Source organism: Bombyx mandarina, chromosome 15 (genome assembly GCF_030267445.1).
Source record: "Bombyx mandarina strain Sakado chromosome 15, ASM3026744v2".
Taxonomy (NCBI): Eukaryota; Metazoa; Arthropoda; class Insecta; order Lepidoptera; family Bombycidae; genus Bombyx; species Bombyx mandarina.
The window spans coordinates 9,078,692-9,095,589 of NC_143221.1; the positions used below are offsets into that span (position 1 = coordinate 9,078,692).

At 33.9% G+C, this 16,898-nt stretch overlaps 3 protein-coding genes and 1 pseudogene across 5 annotated transcripts; 3 read left to right on the forward strand and 1 right to left on the reverse strand.

The window, feature by feature from the left end:
• The first annotated feature begins 310 nt into the window (after positions 1-310).
• Positions 311-3,269, forward strand: LOC149501459 (uncharacterized; annotated as a pseudogene).
• A 4,132-nt stretch (positions 3,270-7,401) lies between these two features.
• LOC114248165 (uncharacterized protein C9orf85 homolog) lies at positions 7,402-10,053 on the reverse strand. Its single transcript, XM_028181317.2, has 3 exons — positions 9,682-10,053; positions 8,594-8,676; positions 7,402-7,633 (listed from the first exon to the last, which is right to left on the reverse strand). The coding sequence occupies exons 1-3, from the start codon at positions 9,991-9,993 to the stop codon at positions 7,465-7,467; spliced, it is 564 nt and encodes a 187-aa protein (XP_028037118.2). The 5' UTR covers positions 9,994-10,053; the 3' UTR covers positions 7,402-7,464.
• A 2,509-nt stretch (positions 10,054-12,562) lies between these two features.
• On the forward strand, positions 12,563-15,476 carry LOC114248183 (U7 snRNA-associated Sm-like protein LSm10). Of its 3 annotated transcripts, none has more exons than XM_089732921.1 (4): positions 12,563-12,687; positions 13,993-14,151; positions 15,039-15,156; positions 15,322-15,476. In XM_089732921.1, the coding sequence occupies exons 2-4, from the start codon at positions 13,997-13,999 to the stop codon at positions 15,460-15,462; spliced, it is 414 nt and encodes a 137-aa protein (XP_089589047.1). In that variant the 5' UTR covers positions 12,563-12,687; positions 13,993-13,996; the 3' UTR covers positions 15,463-15,476. The 3 variants fall into 3 exon arrangements, with proteins under 3 accessions (XP_089589047.1, XP_089589046.1, XP_089589048.1); XM_089732920.1 differs by having other exon boundaries at positions 12,648-12,788; XM_089732922.1 differs by lacking the exon at positions 12,563-12,687 and adding an exon at positions 13,102-13,240.
• LOC149501460 (cytochrome c oxidase assembly factor 1 homolog) lies at positions 12,735-13,194 on the forward strand. Its single transcript, XM_089732923.1, has one exon. The coding sequence runs from the start codon at positions 12,735-12,737 to the stop codon at positions 13,119-13,121; it is 387 nt and encodes a 128-aa protein (XP_089589049.1). The 3' UTR covers positions 13,122-13,194.
• Positions 15,477-16,898: the final 1,422 nt, after the last annotated feature.

A 16,898-nucleotide genomic window follows, 5' to 3' on the forward strand; every position in this document is an offset into this window, starting at 1 on the left:
ATAGTTTTATTCCGCAGTGAGTAAAACACTATTGTAAATTTGTTAAATATTTAATAAATAAGTGATTTTAGAGAGGAAGTCACAAGGAATGACGTTTGTAATTAATGAATAAATGTTCTGTAGCTGTTTTTTTTTCACGCGGTCCCTTGATAAGTTTAAAATTTGAATCACTCTCAAGCGAAAGTGATTCAAATGGTGCGGCGCACCTTCCTTGGGGTGCGCTGCAGTATTGTGTTACGGACTTTAGAGTCAGCAAAACAATTAAAATAGATTGTAACAGTCTAAGAAAAACACGTACTCAAAATACGATAACATTTAGCATGCTAGAAATGGGCTGATGGCTTTGAACTACGCCATATCTTTATGTTTTGCGACAAACGACAACTTTATAAAATCAGTGTAGCAACTTTTAAAAATCATCATATCGTTTACTTGGCAAATTCGAAGGACGAACTTGTCTTAGATTTCACCCATCTAAATCATATCATATTTGCACATAACAATATACCTACTTACTTCCCATTAAAGTATAAATTCTACAAATAAATAATACTCAACAATATCTCTTTATATAAAAGAAAGTCGTGTTAGTTACACTATTTATAACTCAGGAACGGCTGAACTGATTTGGCTGAAAATTGGTGAGGAGGTAGCTTAAAACCAGGAGAAGGATATAGGATACTTTTTATAACGTTCCCGTGGGACGCGACATAAAACGTGGTATAACAAAACGCAACTGATATGGAATAACAAAACGCAACTGCAGATAAACGTAATATATTCTATGGTTAATTATAGTAGAATTTTGAAGTTGACTTTTTGGCGGGAACGCGAGGAGTGAAGTTGTGTGATTTGTTTTATTTTGTCTATTTAGTGTTTCTTCAGGTTTAAATGTGTAATAATGGTGGTTTATTAACTGTTTAATATCTGTGAAAGTGCACAAATGTGGGAAAATGAAACAAAGCTGCTGGACGTAACTTCTCGGGTTCCTCCAAAAAGTCCACTGAAAAAATCTCAGTAAATGACCACCATTTTACTGCGATTATATTTCATCCCATATCATCTCATTTCATTAAATTTCATCCCAGTTGATTAATGTCTCAAATTAATCATCTTCATTTCATTTCACTCCATATTATCATTTTTCATAAAATTAAGAAAATAAAGTAAAATAAGACATGACTTAAAGGTCTTAGTTACCAGGTCATAAAATCTCTTAAAAAATAAATAAATTTTGAAGTTGATCGGTTGATGTGTTTGAAACAAACCGTGTGGCGGAACAAAGTTCGCCGGGTCCACTAGTTTAAAATAAAATGAGCCAAGAACGTTTATCGATAAAACCTGATAACATTGAAATCTTTTGTACAGCACTAAAGCCGCCATGTTTTGTGGCCAGATGACGTCACAGTGGCACGAAATTTTGGTTGACGTTTCATTTCCATAGGGGTTTGTGGTTGAGTGATCGAAGCAAGTGTTTTGGTTATTTATATAATTCTCGGGTGTTTTATTGGGTTCCATTCCTTGTTGGTTAACTAATTATTAGTTTTGTGTTTATATAAGTGTGTTGTCTTATTTGTAAGTATTATAATATAGTAGTTTAGTGTAAATAGTGTAATTATGAACGGCGTCGACCCCCCCGATCCCGGGGGAGGTTATATCCTTGACCCATCTAACTCTCCAATCCCAATGGACACGGAGTCAGTACATCCTTCAAGAAAAAGACAAACTCCCCCAAATTCTGATTATTCTTTACCTCAAAAAAAAAATACAGTCGCGCAAGTTATCGGATCTGTTCAGTCTGTATACACTCTACCAGAGTTTGAGGGCAACAGAAAACGGTATTTGGATCAGGATGTTGCTCCTTTTTTAATCCACGTAAGCAAAGATTGTGAGATTTCGTCTAGTTCTTCGCTTCGCCCAATTAAGTTCGGTCACTTTTTACATCACAACAATATCAAGGACGTTGCTAAAGACGGTGTTAAACGTATCGGCCGAAACCGAGTCTCAGTCCAATTTAAAACTGCTGTTGCCGCAAATTCCTTCCTAGATCACCCAGGTCTTGCCGCAGCCAAATACAATGCCGTTATACCTTCTTATAATGTGACTCGCATGGGTATTGTAAGAGGCGTTCCCGTAGAGTGGACCTTAGAAGAATTAGTTTCTTCCATTGAAGTTCCTGATGGTTTTGGACGTGTCATCAGAGCCCGTCGACTCAATAAAAAATCAATTGAAAACAACACTCCTATTTGGACTCCTACTCCGACAGTTGTCCTTACATTTATTGGCCAAAAGCTTCCTGATAGGGTTTACTGCTTTTTCAATTCCCTCCCAGTTCAGACATATATTTTACCAACTATTCAATGTAATAATTGCTGCAGATTTGGACATGTTGCTACGCAATGCCGGTCAAATGCGCGTTGTTTTATCTGTGCGAAATCTCACTCTGGCATTGAATGTAATAGTTTATCTCCGATACCTACCTGTTTGTTTTGCTCTGGTAACCATAAAGCCATAGATACATCTTGCCCTGAATATTCTAGACAGAAATCTATCAAACTGGTGATGTCACAAGAGAACATTTCATACAACGAAGCAGCAGTCAGGTTCCCACAAGTTAGAAGATCTTTTGCAGACATTTCTCGTACGCCTCCCCCCTTTTTCCCACTCAATCTTCCCAAACCCTAACCCAATCTTCTCCACACACCCAAGCCATATCCAATTCGTACCGTCGCACTTACTGTACACAAAAATCCCCTCCAGCTCCGGCATCCAGTCCAGGTTATGATAGGCATGCTCATCAAGCAATCGTTATTACTCCCCCTTCTAGTCTCCCTAATGGGAGTGCCTATCCTTCAGATGATGTATCTCCCAATGACAATCTCCTGGAACTATTACTGTCTACAATTTTGAATATATTTTCCCGTTTTGGGGACTTTGAACTACCGAACAATGTCATGTCTAAACTTACTGAGCTTAATAAAATTATTAAAAATGCCCAAATTCCTACAATGGAATTGTCACAGCATTCGTCACAAGAAGAATGATATCATCACTCTTATCAACAAATACAAACCTTCTATCTTTGCTGTCCAGGAGACATGGCTTAAGCCTGGATCCAACTTTAGGATCCCGGGTTTCTCATGTCTCCGGGACGATAGATCAGATGGTTATGCTGGCTCTGCTATTTTAGTATCCAGAAATGTGATATTTAAACAACTCTCCCTTCCTTCCCACAGTAATAGCATTTTCGCTGTTGCTGTTAGAGCTAATAATATTTCTTTCCTCTCCATCTACATCCCTGAACCTAACTTAGCTATTCTCTCTGAATTAAAACTATTATTACAAGTCTTCCTCCACCTATCCTTATTCTTGGTGATTTTAATATTCACCATACATCTTGGGGTTGTTATTACTGTGATTCTATTTCTTTTCCTTTTCTTGATCTCTGTGATGAACTAGATTTGTGTTTACTGAATGACGGGTCCCCTACTCGCAGAGTTCCTCCATCTCAGAATCCAAAGACTGCTGTGGACCTTTCCTTAACTTCTCCTTCCTTGGCTTCTAGCCTCTCCTGGTCTGTCCTTTCTTCCACTCACGGTAGTGACCACTTTACTATCATTCTGTCAATTCCTGATTCCCTTCATTCTATTCCTACTGCTTCCCTTCCACCTCTCTTAAAATTTAATATCCACAGAGCTGATTGGTCTCAATTCAGATCTCATTTAGATCAAGAGATAATGAATATTCCTTTGATTAACCCTGTCAATGTCCTTTCTTCTTACCTAATTTTCAGAAACGCTCTTCTTTCTTCTGCTGCTAATTCTATACCTCTCAAAAACACTGTTAGATGTAAATTCCCTTCTCCTCCGTGGTGGGATTCGGAGTGCACTCAAGCTTGCCAGAGCAGATCAGAGGCAGAAAATGCTTATTCGGTTGCGATGAGCTCGGAAAATTTCATCTCTTACCAGAGAATTGCTGCCAAGACTGTAAGGCTTTTATCAGAAAAGAAAAGATTTGGTTTGTTGCGTTTTTGCGAGGAGCTTTCTCCTATTACTCCCCCTTCTAAAGTCTGGAAGAATATGAGACGATATCGCTGCTCTGTTCCTGCTCTTGTCATCTCATCTAACGATCCTTCTGACTGGATTGAACATTTTTCTTGTAGGTTAGCTCCTCCTTCTGTACCTTGCTTGGAAGAAACCTTTCCCTCCGCTTTTTCCTCTAATTCTACTGATGATTTTGAGTCTCCTTTTTCTTGGGAGGAACTTTCAGCTGTCTTGGAGGGTTTAAGTGATTCATCCCCAGGAATTGACGGGATTCCATACTCTTTTATTTCCAAAAGCAGTAACTCTGTAAAACGGGTATTCCTTTCCATTCTTAATAATATCTTTTTATCTGGAACTCCACCTGACGAATGGAGGACTCAGATTATCATCCCTATTTTAAAACCTGGAAAGCCCAGCTCTGACCCTTCTAGCTATCGGCCAATCGCTTTGTCCTGTACAATGGCTAAGATATTGGAACATTTAATCAAGAATCGTTTGGAATGGATTGTGGAAAACAGAAACATATTAGCTAAATCTCAGTTTGGATTCCGAAAAGGTTTTAGTACTATGGATAGTTTAAGCATATTTCTAACAGACGTTCGTATTTCCTTCTCTAAAAATGAGTCTTTAGTAGGTGTTTTTCTGGACATATCATCAGCGTATGACAATGTTCTTCTTCCAGTGCTCAGGCAGAAAATGCTCCAGCTGAGTATTCCTGTGAAGATTGTAAACATAATTTTTAATCTCCTGTCTCCTAGATTCGTATATATTCGTGCTCCAAATTATTCTTCCTCTCCCAGACAGCTGTGGAAGGGCCTCCCCCAAGGGTCAGTCCTCAGCCCGTTACTTTACAGTATTTATACGTACGATTTAGAGCTTTCGGTTAATTCCTTTTGTCAAGTTCTACAATATGCTGATGATCTCGCACTCTATGTTTCTTCTAAGAATATTGATGAGGCCTCTTCTCGCCTAAATTCAGGTATAGGCTATCTCCAAGACTGGCTCTCAGACCACGGTCTGTCCCTATCTATTCCTAAAAGCAAAGTGGTTGTTTTCTCTCGGTCTAGATCTTGTCCTAACGTTTCAATATTTTACGATCAACATAATTTTTCGGTTGTAGACAATGTGAAATTTCTTGGTGTTGTATTAGATTCTAGATTAACTGGTGTCCATCATATTAATCATATTGTTAAAAAATGTGAAAAGAATATTAACATTCTGCGTTCCTTATCTGGTGTCTGGTGGGGCTGTCACCCCTATACTCAAAAACTTATGTATAACGCCTTAGTACGTAGTCACTTAGACTATGGCACTTTCCTTCTTGAACCTTGTAACAAATCTGCTATGAGTTCCCTTGACAAACTTCAATCTAAATGTCTGAGATTAATCTGTGGAGCTATGAAATCGTCACCTATTAATGCTCTTCAGGTAGAATGCGGCGATGCTCCCTTATTCCTTAGAAGACAATACTTATCTGACCGGTTCCTTTCTAAAGTCATTCAATCCCCTTATCATCCTCTTATCTCTAAACTTCATATCCTTTCTGATTTTATCTCTTCTAATAAATATTGGTACCACAAGGATTATCCCTGCCTTTTCAATAGTTTTGTCAGCTATCTCCGCCTTCCTTGTCCTGTATTTCAGTATCAAAAATTTCCTCTTTTCGACATCTCTTTTAAGGCTCTTATCTTTCAGCCTCAAGTTCTCTTAGATCTCGGCATAGAAAAAAAATGTAATTCTGCAAATTCCCAGTTAAATAGATACATTGCCAAGCATTGGCCCGATTGGCTCATCATTTACACTGATGCTTCTAAGTTGTCAGACCAGGGTTGTGTTGGCTCCGCTGTCTGGATTCCCAAATACAATATGATTCTCAATTTTAAATGCCCCCCTCAAGCTTCAGTCTTCTCTGGTGAGTCCATAGCTATTCTGGAAGCACTATCATTCATTGAGTCCCATAAACTAAATAAATCTGTTATTCTTACTGATTCTAAGAGTTGTTTACAGGCTATCGTTGCTAACCAATTTAAATCTAAATCTAAATTTCCTTACATACTAAAAATTAAAAATTTACTTTTCAGCTGCCATTCTAAAAACATTGAAGTTGTCCTTGCTTGGTTGCCTGGCCACAGTGGCATTTTAGGTAATGAAACTGCAGATCTTTGTGCCAAAGATGCCACAACAACTGGCTGTATGGATCATTACAGAATTTATTCTAATGATTTACTCCCAATAGCTAAACAACGATTGCTTTCTTCTTGGAATTCTTGTTGGCAAAAGACTAGTTTTTGTAAAGGTAAACACTACGCTGATATTCAAGGCTTTATTCCTCCCCGACCTTGGTTCTGCAACTTCAAAGATTTACATAAACGCGTTACAAGTACGATCTGTAGATTAAGGCTAGGCCATACGTGTACCCCCGTCCACCTGGCTAAACTTCATATCAGGGATAGTTCTATTTGCGAATGTGGTCTTGACGAAGGCTCTCCAAATCACATGTTTTTCAGTTGTCCTCGTCTATCTTCCTCCCTCTATGATCTCCTTCCTCCTGATATTCCTCGCCCCATTGATCTCAAATCTCTTCTTTCCCTTGTCAACTCTCCTTTCATTTATATTCTTAGTTCATTCATTAACCAAAATAACATTAATCTGTAGTTTGTCTGTCTTTTATCGAACTAACCCCTGTATATATATTGTGTGCGTCTTATTTGTTTTAGGTAAATCAACAGAGATCCTGTCATCAAACATTCTTAGCTACTCACTTAATTCTTAGTGAATATCTGTGACCTTGCTCGTTCACGAAGCCCGCTATAGAAAGCAGAGTATTATATACACTTGACATTGGCGAAATCTAAAAGGAAACGCCATAAACCTAAGAGATAGATAGATAGATAGACATTTCCATAGGTTTCCTACTTCATTGGTACAAATCACATTATAATACAAAGACAGAACAGAGCTATTTTGAATCAACAATAATTCATAAACAAAAAGTACGGCACTTCAACTTTTTTTCCCTACCTAAACTGATGGTCTAGTCTAGAGAGACCATATCAGCGTAAACTTAACTAGTAGGTGAGCTCACCGGGCTCAAACCTGACGATGTTGCTAACACGAACCCTAGCAAGAGTCGTGCTTCGCAAAATCTACCACCGGATCGGAAACGCGACCCACTGAGAAGATCCGGCGAGAAACTCTGAGCTGTGTCTGTGGGTTAATTTACCCGCCAAGCCCTTCGTCGCAAGCGACGGATTCGACGAGAACGATGACCGGTGCTTGGGGTACCTAAAAGCTTAGAGGATCGGGAGGATCCGAAATGACCATTTATGTTCTAAGGCTTGTTTAAAATAAAGACAAATTTGAGAATTCCAATTATATTTATTTTACGTTTTTATATATTATATATTTTAATTGTACTAGACTATTTTCCAAGTACACTATCAGAATCACTATATTCATCACTAGAAAACTTAAAATCATCATCATCATTTTTCAAATCCATTTTATCCATCTGTGATAATATTTCATCAATAGTTTTAATTGATGCTGGCGTTTTTTTCTGAGTACCATCTTCTTGGTTTTTGAGATACCTGGAAATAATAGAATGTTGTTTTATATCTGTTTTTTTTTTTTTTATCTCTCATCAAGGAGACAAAACTTCCACGCCTTTCGTAATCTATATTATATATTAATACATGAAGCAAAAACTTTGTATCCCTTTTTACGAAAATTGCGGGACGGAGAAGTATGAAATTTTCCACACTTATTGAGAATATAGAGAAGAAGTGCACAATGCTAATATTTTTTTAAAATAATGCATAAAAGATACATTAAATCAATAAAGAAAACATTACGCACACTACATACCATGTATTTGACGCACACACGCATGCATACTATTTATTGTCAAACTTTTGTTATTGACGTCCTCAGTCAAATTGAGAATAGATTAAATATTGTTTATCTTTATTAATATTTTTTTATAGTGTAGCCTTGGCGAAATTTGTGATTATAGAAGTACAAAACATATAATAGTGTACAAACCTACAATTCCAATTAATTATAGTTGAATTTAGACTACTGCGGAACCTCTAGTTTTAATAAATTGCATTAATAATAATAAAAAAATTGTATAAGCATGTTTGAAACATTGAGGTCTCTAAACTTTACATTTTATTTAGTAGCAAATATTTATAAACATTACACAACAGAAAATCTTGATGGAGCTGACAATATATTTGTCAGTTACATGTACAATATTGTGAAACTATTTTAAATGTACTGTGACTAAGTTATAATTTCATTATTAGAAAAAAATTTAAATATATGTAATATGGAAAGTACAATAAATTTAATAAGTAATTAATAATGTAGAACTTTCGAATCAGACAAAACGGTAACAAATTGAGACAGAACAAGCGCACAGCAGCACTTGTATTATTGTTTCCATCAATTGCTGAACATCAAAGAACAGGTGGCAAATAGCTTCAACCACTTTATTATAACAAAACTTCATTAGATACCTAATAAATTTATGAAATGTACATTACCTAAGAACTGTTCTACGCTTTCTTTCTGACAAACCACTTAATTTACCCAAAATGTCAGCTTTTTTGTCTTCTTGTTTTTCTATCTGAAATAATTAAGCATATTATATAATATTATAGGCTAATTAGCATGAATTTATGAACCATAAAATTGATTCATTACGTTTGCCTATTTTTTTGTCACAAGAATCTAAATAATAGGTTGCGGAAAGACTTTTCGCATTATAGTATGTATGAACTAGTAATAAAATCTCTTTAGCTATAATATTTGTATCTAAATAAATAAATAAATAATAAAATTTTAAACCAGCCGGTTTTGGTATCATTAAAATTTAAAAAAAGATAAAAGTGGAGCAGGATCAGCATATTAGTAGTTACAACGTAGCTGAAGAACTGGGAATTGACCACAAAATAGTTTTGGTGCATTTGAAAAAAACTGGGTACGCAAAAAAAGCCCGATATTTGGATACCTCACAAGCTCACTTAAATCATAGACTGTGGCGAAACCCTGGTTAACTCTCAACAAGGTGATGCTGTGTGTGTGGTGGCATTGGAAGGGCATTATTCATTATGAGCTATTACCACCAGGCAGGACCATCGATTCTGAACCCTACTGCGGACAACTGATAAGATTAAAGCAAGAAGTTGAGAGAAAGCGGCCGGAATTAATCAATAGAAGAGGTGTGGTTTTTCATCATGATAACGCTAGACCTCACACATCTTTAGCCACTCAGCAAAAATTAAGAGAGCTTGGCTTAGAGGTGTTAATGCATCCGCCGTTTAGTCCTGACCTTGCACCTTCCGATTTCCACCTGTTTCGGTCTCTTCAGAATTCTTAAGGGCAGTGTCACGTTAACATCACGAGAGGACTGCCAAAACCAATTGTGTAGGTATTTTGATTAGAAGTCCCAAAATTTCTATAGCAATGAGATCATTTCTCTATCTACAAGATGGTAAAAAGTTATCGAACAAAATGGTACCTACATACTTTAATTAAATGTAAATAAACTATATTAAAAAAGGTTGTGAATTTTCTTAAAAAATGCGAAGAAACTTTCCCCCAACCTATTATATTTTATTGATAACCTTACATTTATATTTTGACAACATTTTGCGCAAACTTCTTTTTCAGAAGCACATTTGGAGCACAAAACGTGATATGCGTGTTTTACAGTCTTCTCTAAACAACTCGTGCATTTAGTAGGCACTGCAAGTGGTTTATATTTTTTATATTTAATCTTCCATTCGAGAATGTTTTTGCAGCGTTGACAAACACCACGTATTTCTAAAGAATTTATAAATTTAGTTTTGTGGCTCGTATCATGCAAATCGTTCTTGAAAGCTGCCCGGTTTTGGTGTTTTTGCGGTCTCGTTCTATTAGTATTTCCTCTAGATAAACTCATGGTGTACAGTTTTGTTTTAAGTAGACATCAAGTAAATTTTAGTAAATTTATTAATTTATTAGTGTTTAATCTATGAATTAAATTTTAAACAATTTTTTTTATAGAGATTTTATGACCTGGTAACTGAGACCTTTAAGTCATGTCTTATTTTAATTTATATTCTTAATTTTATGAATAATGATAATATGGAGTGAAATGAAATGAAGATGATTAATTTGTGACATTAATCAACTGGGATGAAATTAAATGAGATGCGATGAGATGATATGGAATGAAATACAATCTCAGTAAAATGGTGCTCATTTACTGAAATTATTTCAGTGGACTTTTTGGAGGATCCCGAGAAGTTACGTCCAGCGGCTTTGTTTCATTTTCCCACATTTGTGCACTTTCACAGATATTAAACAGTTAATAAACCACCATTATTACACATTTAAATCCGAAGAAACACTAAACAGACAAAATAAAACAAATCACACAACTTCACTCCTCGCGTTCCCGCCAAAAAGTCGGTTTAGGTTAAAAAAATTATGGGATTTTATGACCTGGTAACTGAGACCTTTAAGTCATGTCTTATTTTAATTCAAATTCATATTTTTATGAAAAATGATATTATGGAGTAAAATGAAATGAAGATGAGTAATTTGAGACATTAATCAACTGGGATGAAATTAAATGATATGATTTGGGATGAAATATAATCTCAGTAAAATGTCAGTAAAAACACCAGGTGGACTGTGAGCTCGTCCACCCATCTAAGCAATAAACAAAAAGGCAGTATAGTGAGGTACCTTTGCCTTTCCATTTGGAAAAATAAAACTGCAACACTACTAAGCTCAAATATATTATGTGTATATTCTATGCTACTAAGTATTAATAACCCATGGGACTTTTTGGCGGGAACGCGAGGAGTGAAGTTGTGTGATTTGTTTTATTTTGTTTATTTAGTGTTTCTTCGGGTTTAAATGTGTAATAATGGTGGTTTATTTACTGTTTAATATCTGTGAAAGTGCACAAATGTGGGAAAATGAAACAAAGCCGCAGGACGTAGCTTCTCGGGATCCTCCAAAAAGTCCATTGAAATAATCTTAGTAAATGACCACCATTTTACTGAGATTATATTTCATCCCATTTCATTTCATTTAATTTCATCCCAGTTGATTAATGTCTCAAATTTATCATCTTCATTTCATTTCACTCCATAATATCATTTTTCATAAAAAAATGAATATAAATTAAAATAAGACATGACTTAAAGGTCCTAGTCACCAGGTCATAAAATCTCTTAAAAAAAAAAATTACCCATGGAGTTAATAAACCTACTTTTTGGCGGGAACGCGAGGAGTGAAGTTGTGTGATTTGTTTTATTTTGTCTATTTAGTGTTTCTTCGGGTTTAAATGTGTAATAATGGTGGTTTATTAACTGTTTAATATCTGTGAAAGTGCACAAATGTGGGAAAATGAAACAAAGCCGCTGGACGCAACTTCTCGGGATCCTCCAAAAAGTCCACTGAAAAAATCTTAGTAAATGACCACCATTTTACTAAGATTATATTTCATTCCATATCATCTCATTTCATATCATTTAATTTCATTCCAGTTGATTAATGTCTCAAATTAAGCATTTTCATTTCATTTCACTCCATAATTATAATTTTTCATAAAATTAAGAATATAAATTAAAATAAGACATGACTTAAAGGTCTCAGTTACCAGGTCATAAAATCCCAAATTTTTTTAAACCTAAACCGACTTTTTGGCGGGAACGCGAGGAGTGAAGTTGTGTGATTTGTTTTATTTTGTCTATTTAGTGTTTCTTCGGGTTTAAATGTGTAATAATGGTGGTTTATTAAAGTGCACAAATGTGGGAAAATGAAACAAAGCCGCTGGACGTAACTTCTCGGGATCCTCCAAAAAGTCCATTGAAAAAATCTTAGTAAATGACCACCATTTTACTAAGATTATATTTCATTCCATACCATCTCATTTCATATCTTTTAATTTCATCCCAGTTGATTAATGTCTCAAATTAATCATTTTCATTTCATTTCTCTCCATATTATCATTTTTCATAAAATTAAGAATATAAATTAAAATAAGACATGACTTAAAGGTCTAAGTTACCAGGTCATAAAATCCCATTTTTTTTTTTATCTAAACCGACTTTTTGGCGGGAACGCGAGGAGTGAAGTTGCGTGATTTGTTTTATTTTGTCTATTTAGTGTTTCTTCGGGTTTAAATGTGTAATAATGGTGGTTTATTAACTGTTCATATCTGTGAAAGTGCACAAATGTGGGAAAATGAAACAAAGCCGCTGGACGTAACTTCTCGGGATCCTCCAAAAAGTCCACTGAAAAAATTTCAGTAAATGAGCACCATTTTACTGAGATTGTATTTCATCCCATTTCATTTCATTTAATTTCATCCCAGTTAATTAATGTCTCAAATTAATCATCTTCATTGCATTTCACTCCTTATGAATCATTTTTCATAAAAATATGAATTTAAATTAAAATAAGACATGACTTAAAGGTCTCAGTTACCAGGTCCGAAAATCCTTTTTTTTTTTAAATAATAATAACCTAAAGTGACCTAAACCTTGCTAGTAAATAAAATAAATTAACTTATATGTTTATTAGTCTGTAAGTAATCGTTACATTCGTTACCTACTAGAAGTGGGTAATCCAAAGCAAAGTAAGTAAAATAGGAGTACAACTAAAGCGAGTAAACAATTCACGAATATGCCAATAAAAACCAGTACTTTGCTTCAAATCGCTGGATGGGGAGGCGTGATAGTGAGTTCCACGGGCTTTTATTTACAAAATCGTTTAATAGACACAGTCAGGAATTACGACTACTACAAAGATGCTTTGAAGAAATTGAGGACACACCATGGCGCTGTACAACATTTAGGAGAGCCTATCAAAGACAAACGTTTCAAGATGACCGATACTGAAAATAATTATTCGGATAGGGAAAAAGCCAGGTTTAGGATACCTGTTTCTGGACCAAAAGACAGAGGGGCTTACTTCATTTGGGTTGAAAATATGAATGAAAAATGGGTTATAAAAAGGGCTGAATTAGAACTGAAATCCAAACCAGATGCGAGATTGGTCATAGTAAAATAATAACGAAAATATATTTGATTAAGTTTAATCAAAAGTACATAATTAGTGCAATATAAAATTTTAGATGAAACAATTTTTTCTTTTGTTTCCTTAGTAATTTAAAAGGTGTTCATGATATGGTGAGTCATGATCTAGTGAGACTTTCATTCAAAGTATAGTTCTAGCTAGTACACAAAAATGATTTCAAATTATTAATTTAAGTGTTATATCCGGACTATAGAATTTTCAAAATAGTTATTTCTCCTACACACTTATGTCCACAACCTCTTGAACTGATCAAGTTGTGCACAAATTTTCTAATAATTCATAAAGATATAGAGATTAGTAAACAATAAATCCCACTGGACAAAAATAATTGGTAGCTACCGAAAATAGTCTAAGACTGATTAATATGCTAACAGTTTATAAGCATTAGCAATAGAAATAGCAATTAATAAAATAGGCTAGCGGTAGATAAAGATATTAGTCCTCACTAAAAATGTAGTGAACAAATTGATAAAAAAATGGAAAATGATTTATTGTGCCTTGTATCTTTTTTCTTTTTTATCTTACAGAATCGAGTCTGAGAATACTGTTTATTTTCTAATATGAAGCATTATTTTCACTTTATTTTACTTATGTGGATATATTGGTAATGCTGCTATGTTTTTGTATTTATTTAGGATTGATTATACATATATATAAATGACATACAAAATTTTTTTTAAATCATTTTCTATAAGAAGTAAATACACCCTTTTCAATATATGGTATCAATAAATGTGTCAACATCATGAATGCCTTATATAAATGAAAAAAAAGGTTTTTTTAAATTTATTATGCTTTTTAAAAGTTGTCAAAAGGTTGATTCGTATTATTATAATCTTTACAGAAACATGTCTGACGCAGCGCTCTTCATAGGTACACCTCAAGAAAAGTTCTTTTATCATAATACACTTTTATGTGTTGTTAATTCTTTGCAAGGAAAAAATGTGACTGTGGATTTAAGAAATGATACATATGTCTGTGGATTGATTGAATTAGTAGATGGGTAAGATGTATCACAGTTTTCAATATGATAATGCATCAATTGTTTCTTTTGAAATTAAATCTGCTTTTTCACTTTATTAATTATTGGGACTGGCTATTTATTCATATTGAAAATCAGTGAAGGGAATAATCAGAAAAGATCCTGTTCCAAAGCTAGTTTTCTTTATGTAAAGAAAATTAATAATAATGTCATTTAAATATTTAAAAAAAAAACTTGAAACTATTGGTCATTAGTTATCCAATAAATTAATTCAGAGAAAATAAAAATAAACACAAAGAAACCTCACAAAAAATATGGATAAGGTTTTTTAACTATTAAACAAGAATCATAAATAATGAGTTTATAACAAGGCTAAGGAATTTTCTTCATTTTTTGAGATAAACATGTTTAAAAATACTTTTATAATTTAATCTAGTGTTTTTAAGTCTCGGCAGCTGAGACTTCCTTGACCATGAAAACTAAAGCATTCAAAGTGCCGAAAATAATAAAATAAATAAAAAACAAGGTAAAAGCATAAAAATAAATTTTAATGCTACAGAAGCTTTTCAGTTGCTTAGTAGGACGCAATGTGGGTGGGACGTAAATCAGGCAGTGGCTGTTTAGTAATCTAAATTATGTTTTTTATTTGAAATAAATGGTACTTGCCTGCTGTTACCTTACTTTGGCAACTTACCTTTTAGAGCTACTTGTTTATTTTAAAAGTAATTTCACTAAAATGTAATTTTTTTTGACCTTATACTTTGATATATAGTAATACAGTATTACAAATTGATTACCTACCCGTTTTTTGCAGATATCGAAGAAAATATCCTAATGTTCAATTTTGAGTATTATACCCTCGTATGTCTGTTAAATTATTGTTATAATTTAGTTAAAATTTGTTACAGTTTTATGAACATTTCATTTAAAAATGCGATTTATTGTGATCCACAAGGAAATGAATTCGCTTTTGACAACCTGTTTATTCACGGTCGTAATATCAGATATGTGCATATTCCAGAAAATGTAAGTATTGTAAAATTAATCCTTAATTTGTTTAAACAAAAAATATTTGTTTTTCTAAAATATTTAATTAATCACTGGGTAAAGATTTAATTATTATAATATAGAATTTAAAATCAGTATGAACCTTGAATGTATTCTCGTTTCTAAAAAATCTATCTCGAACAGATGTCGCTCCTATCAACAATTCGACATGAAGTTTCCAAAAAATTCTACAAGCCCCATATGAAACAGCTCACAGAAAAAACAAGAAAAACTAAAAAAGCAGTAATGCAACATATGAAAGTAGTAGCATCATTAAACACATAAAGCTTTTTTTTAAATCAGAACATTTTATTTATATTATATTTCAAAAAATATCCAATTTCGTTAGGTACTTGAAAACAATAGATGAAAATAAATAAATTAATGTCAACCACCTTATTACATCGTTCCATGTATCATGTCCGATATCAAAATCGGTCCACAAACGGAGAAATCAGTGGACATATCTACATAAAAAATGATATACCTAATCGAAAATAGAACCTCCTACTTTTTTAAACTTAGCTAAAAAGTAATAACCCTAAAGCAGTCCTTACTCTCTTTAATATCTTAGCTTGCTGTCTGTCGGTGTTCAAGGGTCCGAGTACTTTGACATAAAATATTGGTCACAATGCTTGGGTATTTACGTTCATTTTTTGCGTTTTAAGATTTTTCCATACGTGTGTTTCGTGACGTAGGTACGTATTGGAAAGATTTCCTTGGAAGCATCGCTTCATATAGAGTATACATGCGTCAGGGTGCATAAGTCATTATAACAGGTTGGGACAAGTCGCGCCTAAAATGTAAAATCCATTTTTAATGAACGATGTCACGCTATTCATGTGGACAAAGGCGTCTCTAGCCCATCCAGCTACGTAATCATTACCCTAGCGCCATCTATGGGCGCGCGGTTAAAATGTAATAGGTTCATTGAAAGTGCCGGGCCCGGAGCCCCCTAACACCGCTGCGCTCGTGTACAAAATCAAGTTGGTTACTACAATTGAAATAGTGATTTTTAATTGAAAAAAACTTTAATAAAATAACAAATATGTCACTGATATAAATTGTTATTGACTAATTGGGGGCCAGAGCGAAACGCGATAAATAACCTAAACGAACTTTGGACAATAAAAAAAACAATACATGAAACCTTTACCAGACAATAAAGGTTTTAAAAGGGTATGAACCTATTATTTGCCGTAATTTATATACTTTGCAACAACCTTAATAATAAAAAAGAAAAAACGAATTAACAATAAAGATTATTAACATTAGAAAAGTTTACTTTATGACTAGGTATGTTCTATTTCGATCATAGGGCGAACAATTGTAAATAAATAGGCGAATACAAATTATGTACCTTTTTTTTAAATCCATTTTCATTTCTTTGTTTGGTTTTTGTTTAACTATTGTTATGTTTTAATAATAAAAAGATGTTAAATGGATTTTTTTTAACACTGATATACAAAAAAAAGTCGGTGATTATCATCAAATTTCGATCATGGTGCGAACAGTACTTTTGTTAATTTTGCTAAATAAAATATACCTTCTTCAAACATATTCATAATAAAATTCCTTTGCAAATGCGTTGTTTTCTCGTCTTTTAAATCACACTGAAAAGCTGGAATAGCCCTACTATCAGCGAACGGGTTGAGAAAAAACAGTGATGTTCTTTATTATTATGTGGGAGAAGAGGACAGACAACGCTCTCTATTTTTATT

Coding starts and splice junctions, on each gene's coding strand:
- LOC149501460 (XM_089732923.1), top strand. CDS start 12,735: ATGCCAATAAAAACCAGTACTTTGCTTCAAATCGCTGGATGGGGAGGC.
- LOC114248183 (XM_089732921.1), top strand. CDS start 13,997: ATGTCTGACGCAGCGCTCTTCATAGGTACACCTCAAGAAAAGTTCTTT. Junction 14,152..15,038: donor TTGATTGAATTAGTAGATGG/GTAAGATGTATC, acceptor AATTTGTTACAG/TTTTATGAACATTTCATTTA. Junction 15,157..15,321: donor ATGTGCATATTCCAGAAAAT/GTAAGTATTGTA, acceptor TATCTCGAACAG/ATGTCGCTCCTATCAACAAT.
- LOC114248165 (XM_028181317.2), bottom strand. CDS start 9,993: ATGAGTTTATCTAGAGGAAATACTAATAGAACGAGACCGCAAAAACAC. Junction 8,677..9,681: donor AATGTTGTCAAAATATAAAT/GTAAGGTTATCA, acceptor TAATTATTTCAG/ATAGAAAAACAAGAAGACAA. Junction 7,634..8,593: donor AAGCGTAGAACAGTTCTTAG/GTAATGTACATT, acceptor TATTATTTCCAG/GTATCTCAAAAACCAAGAAG.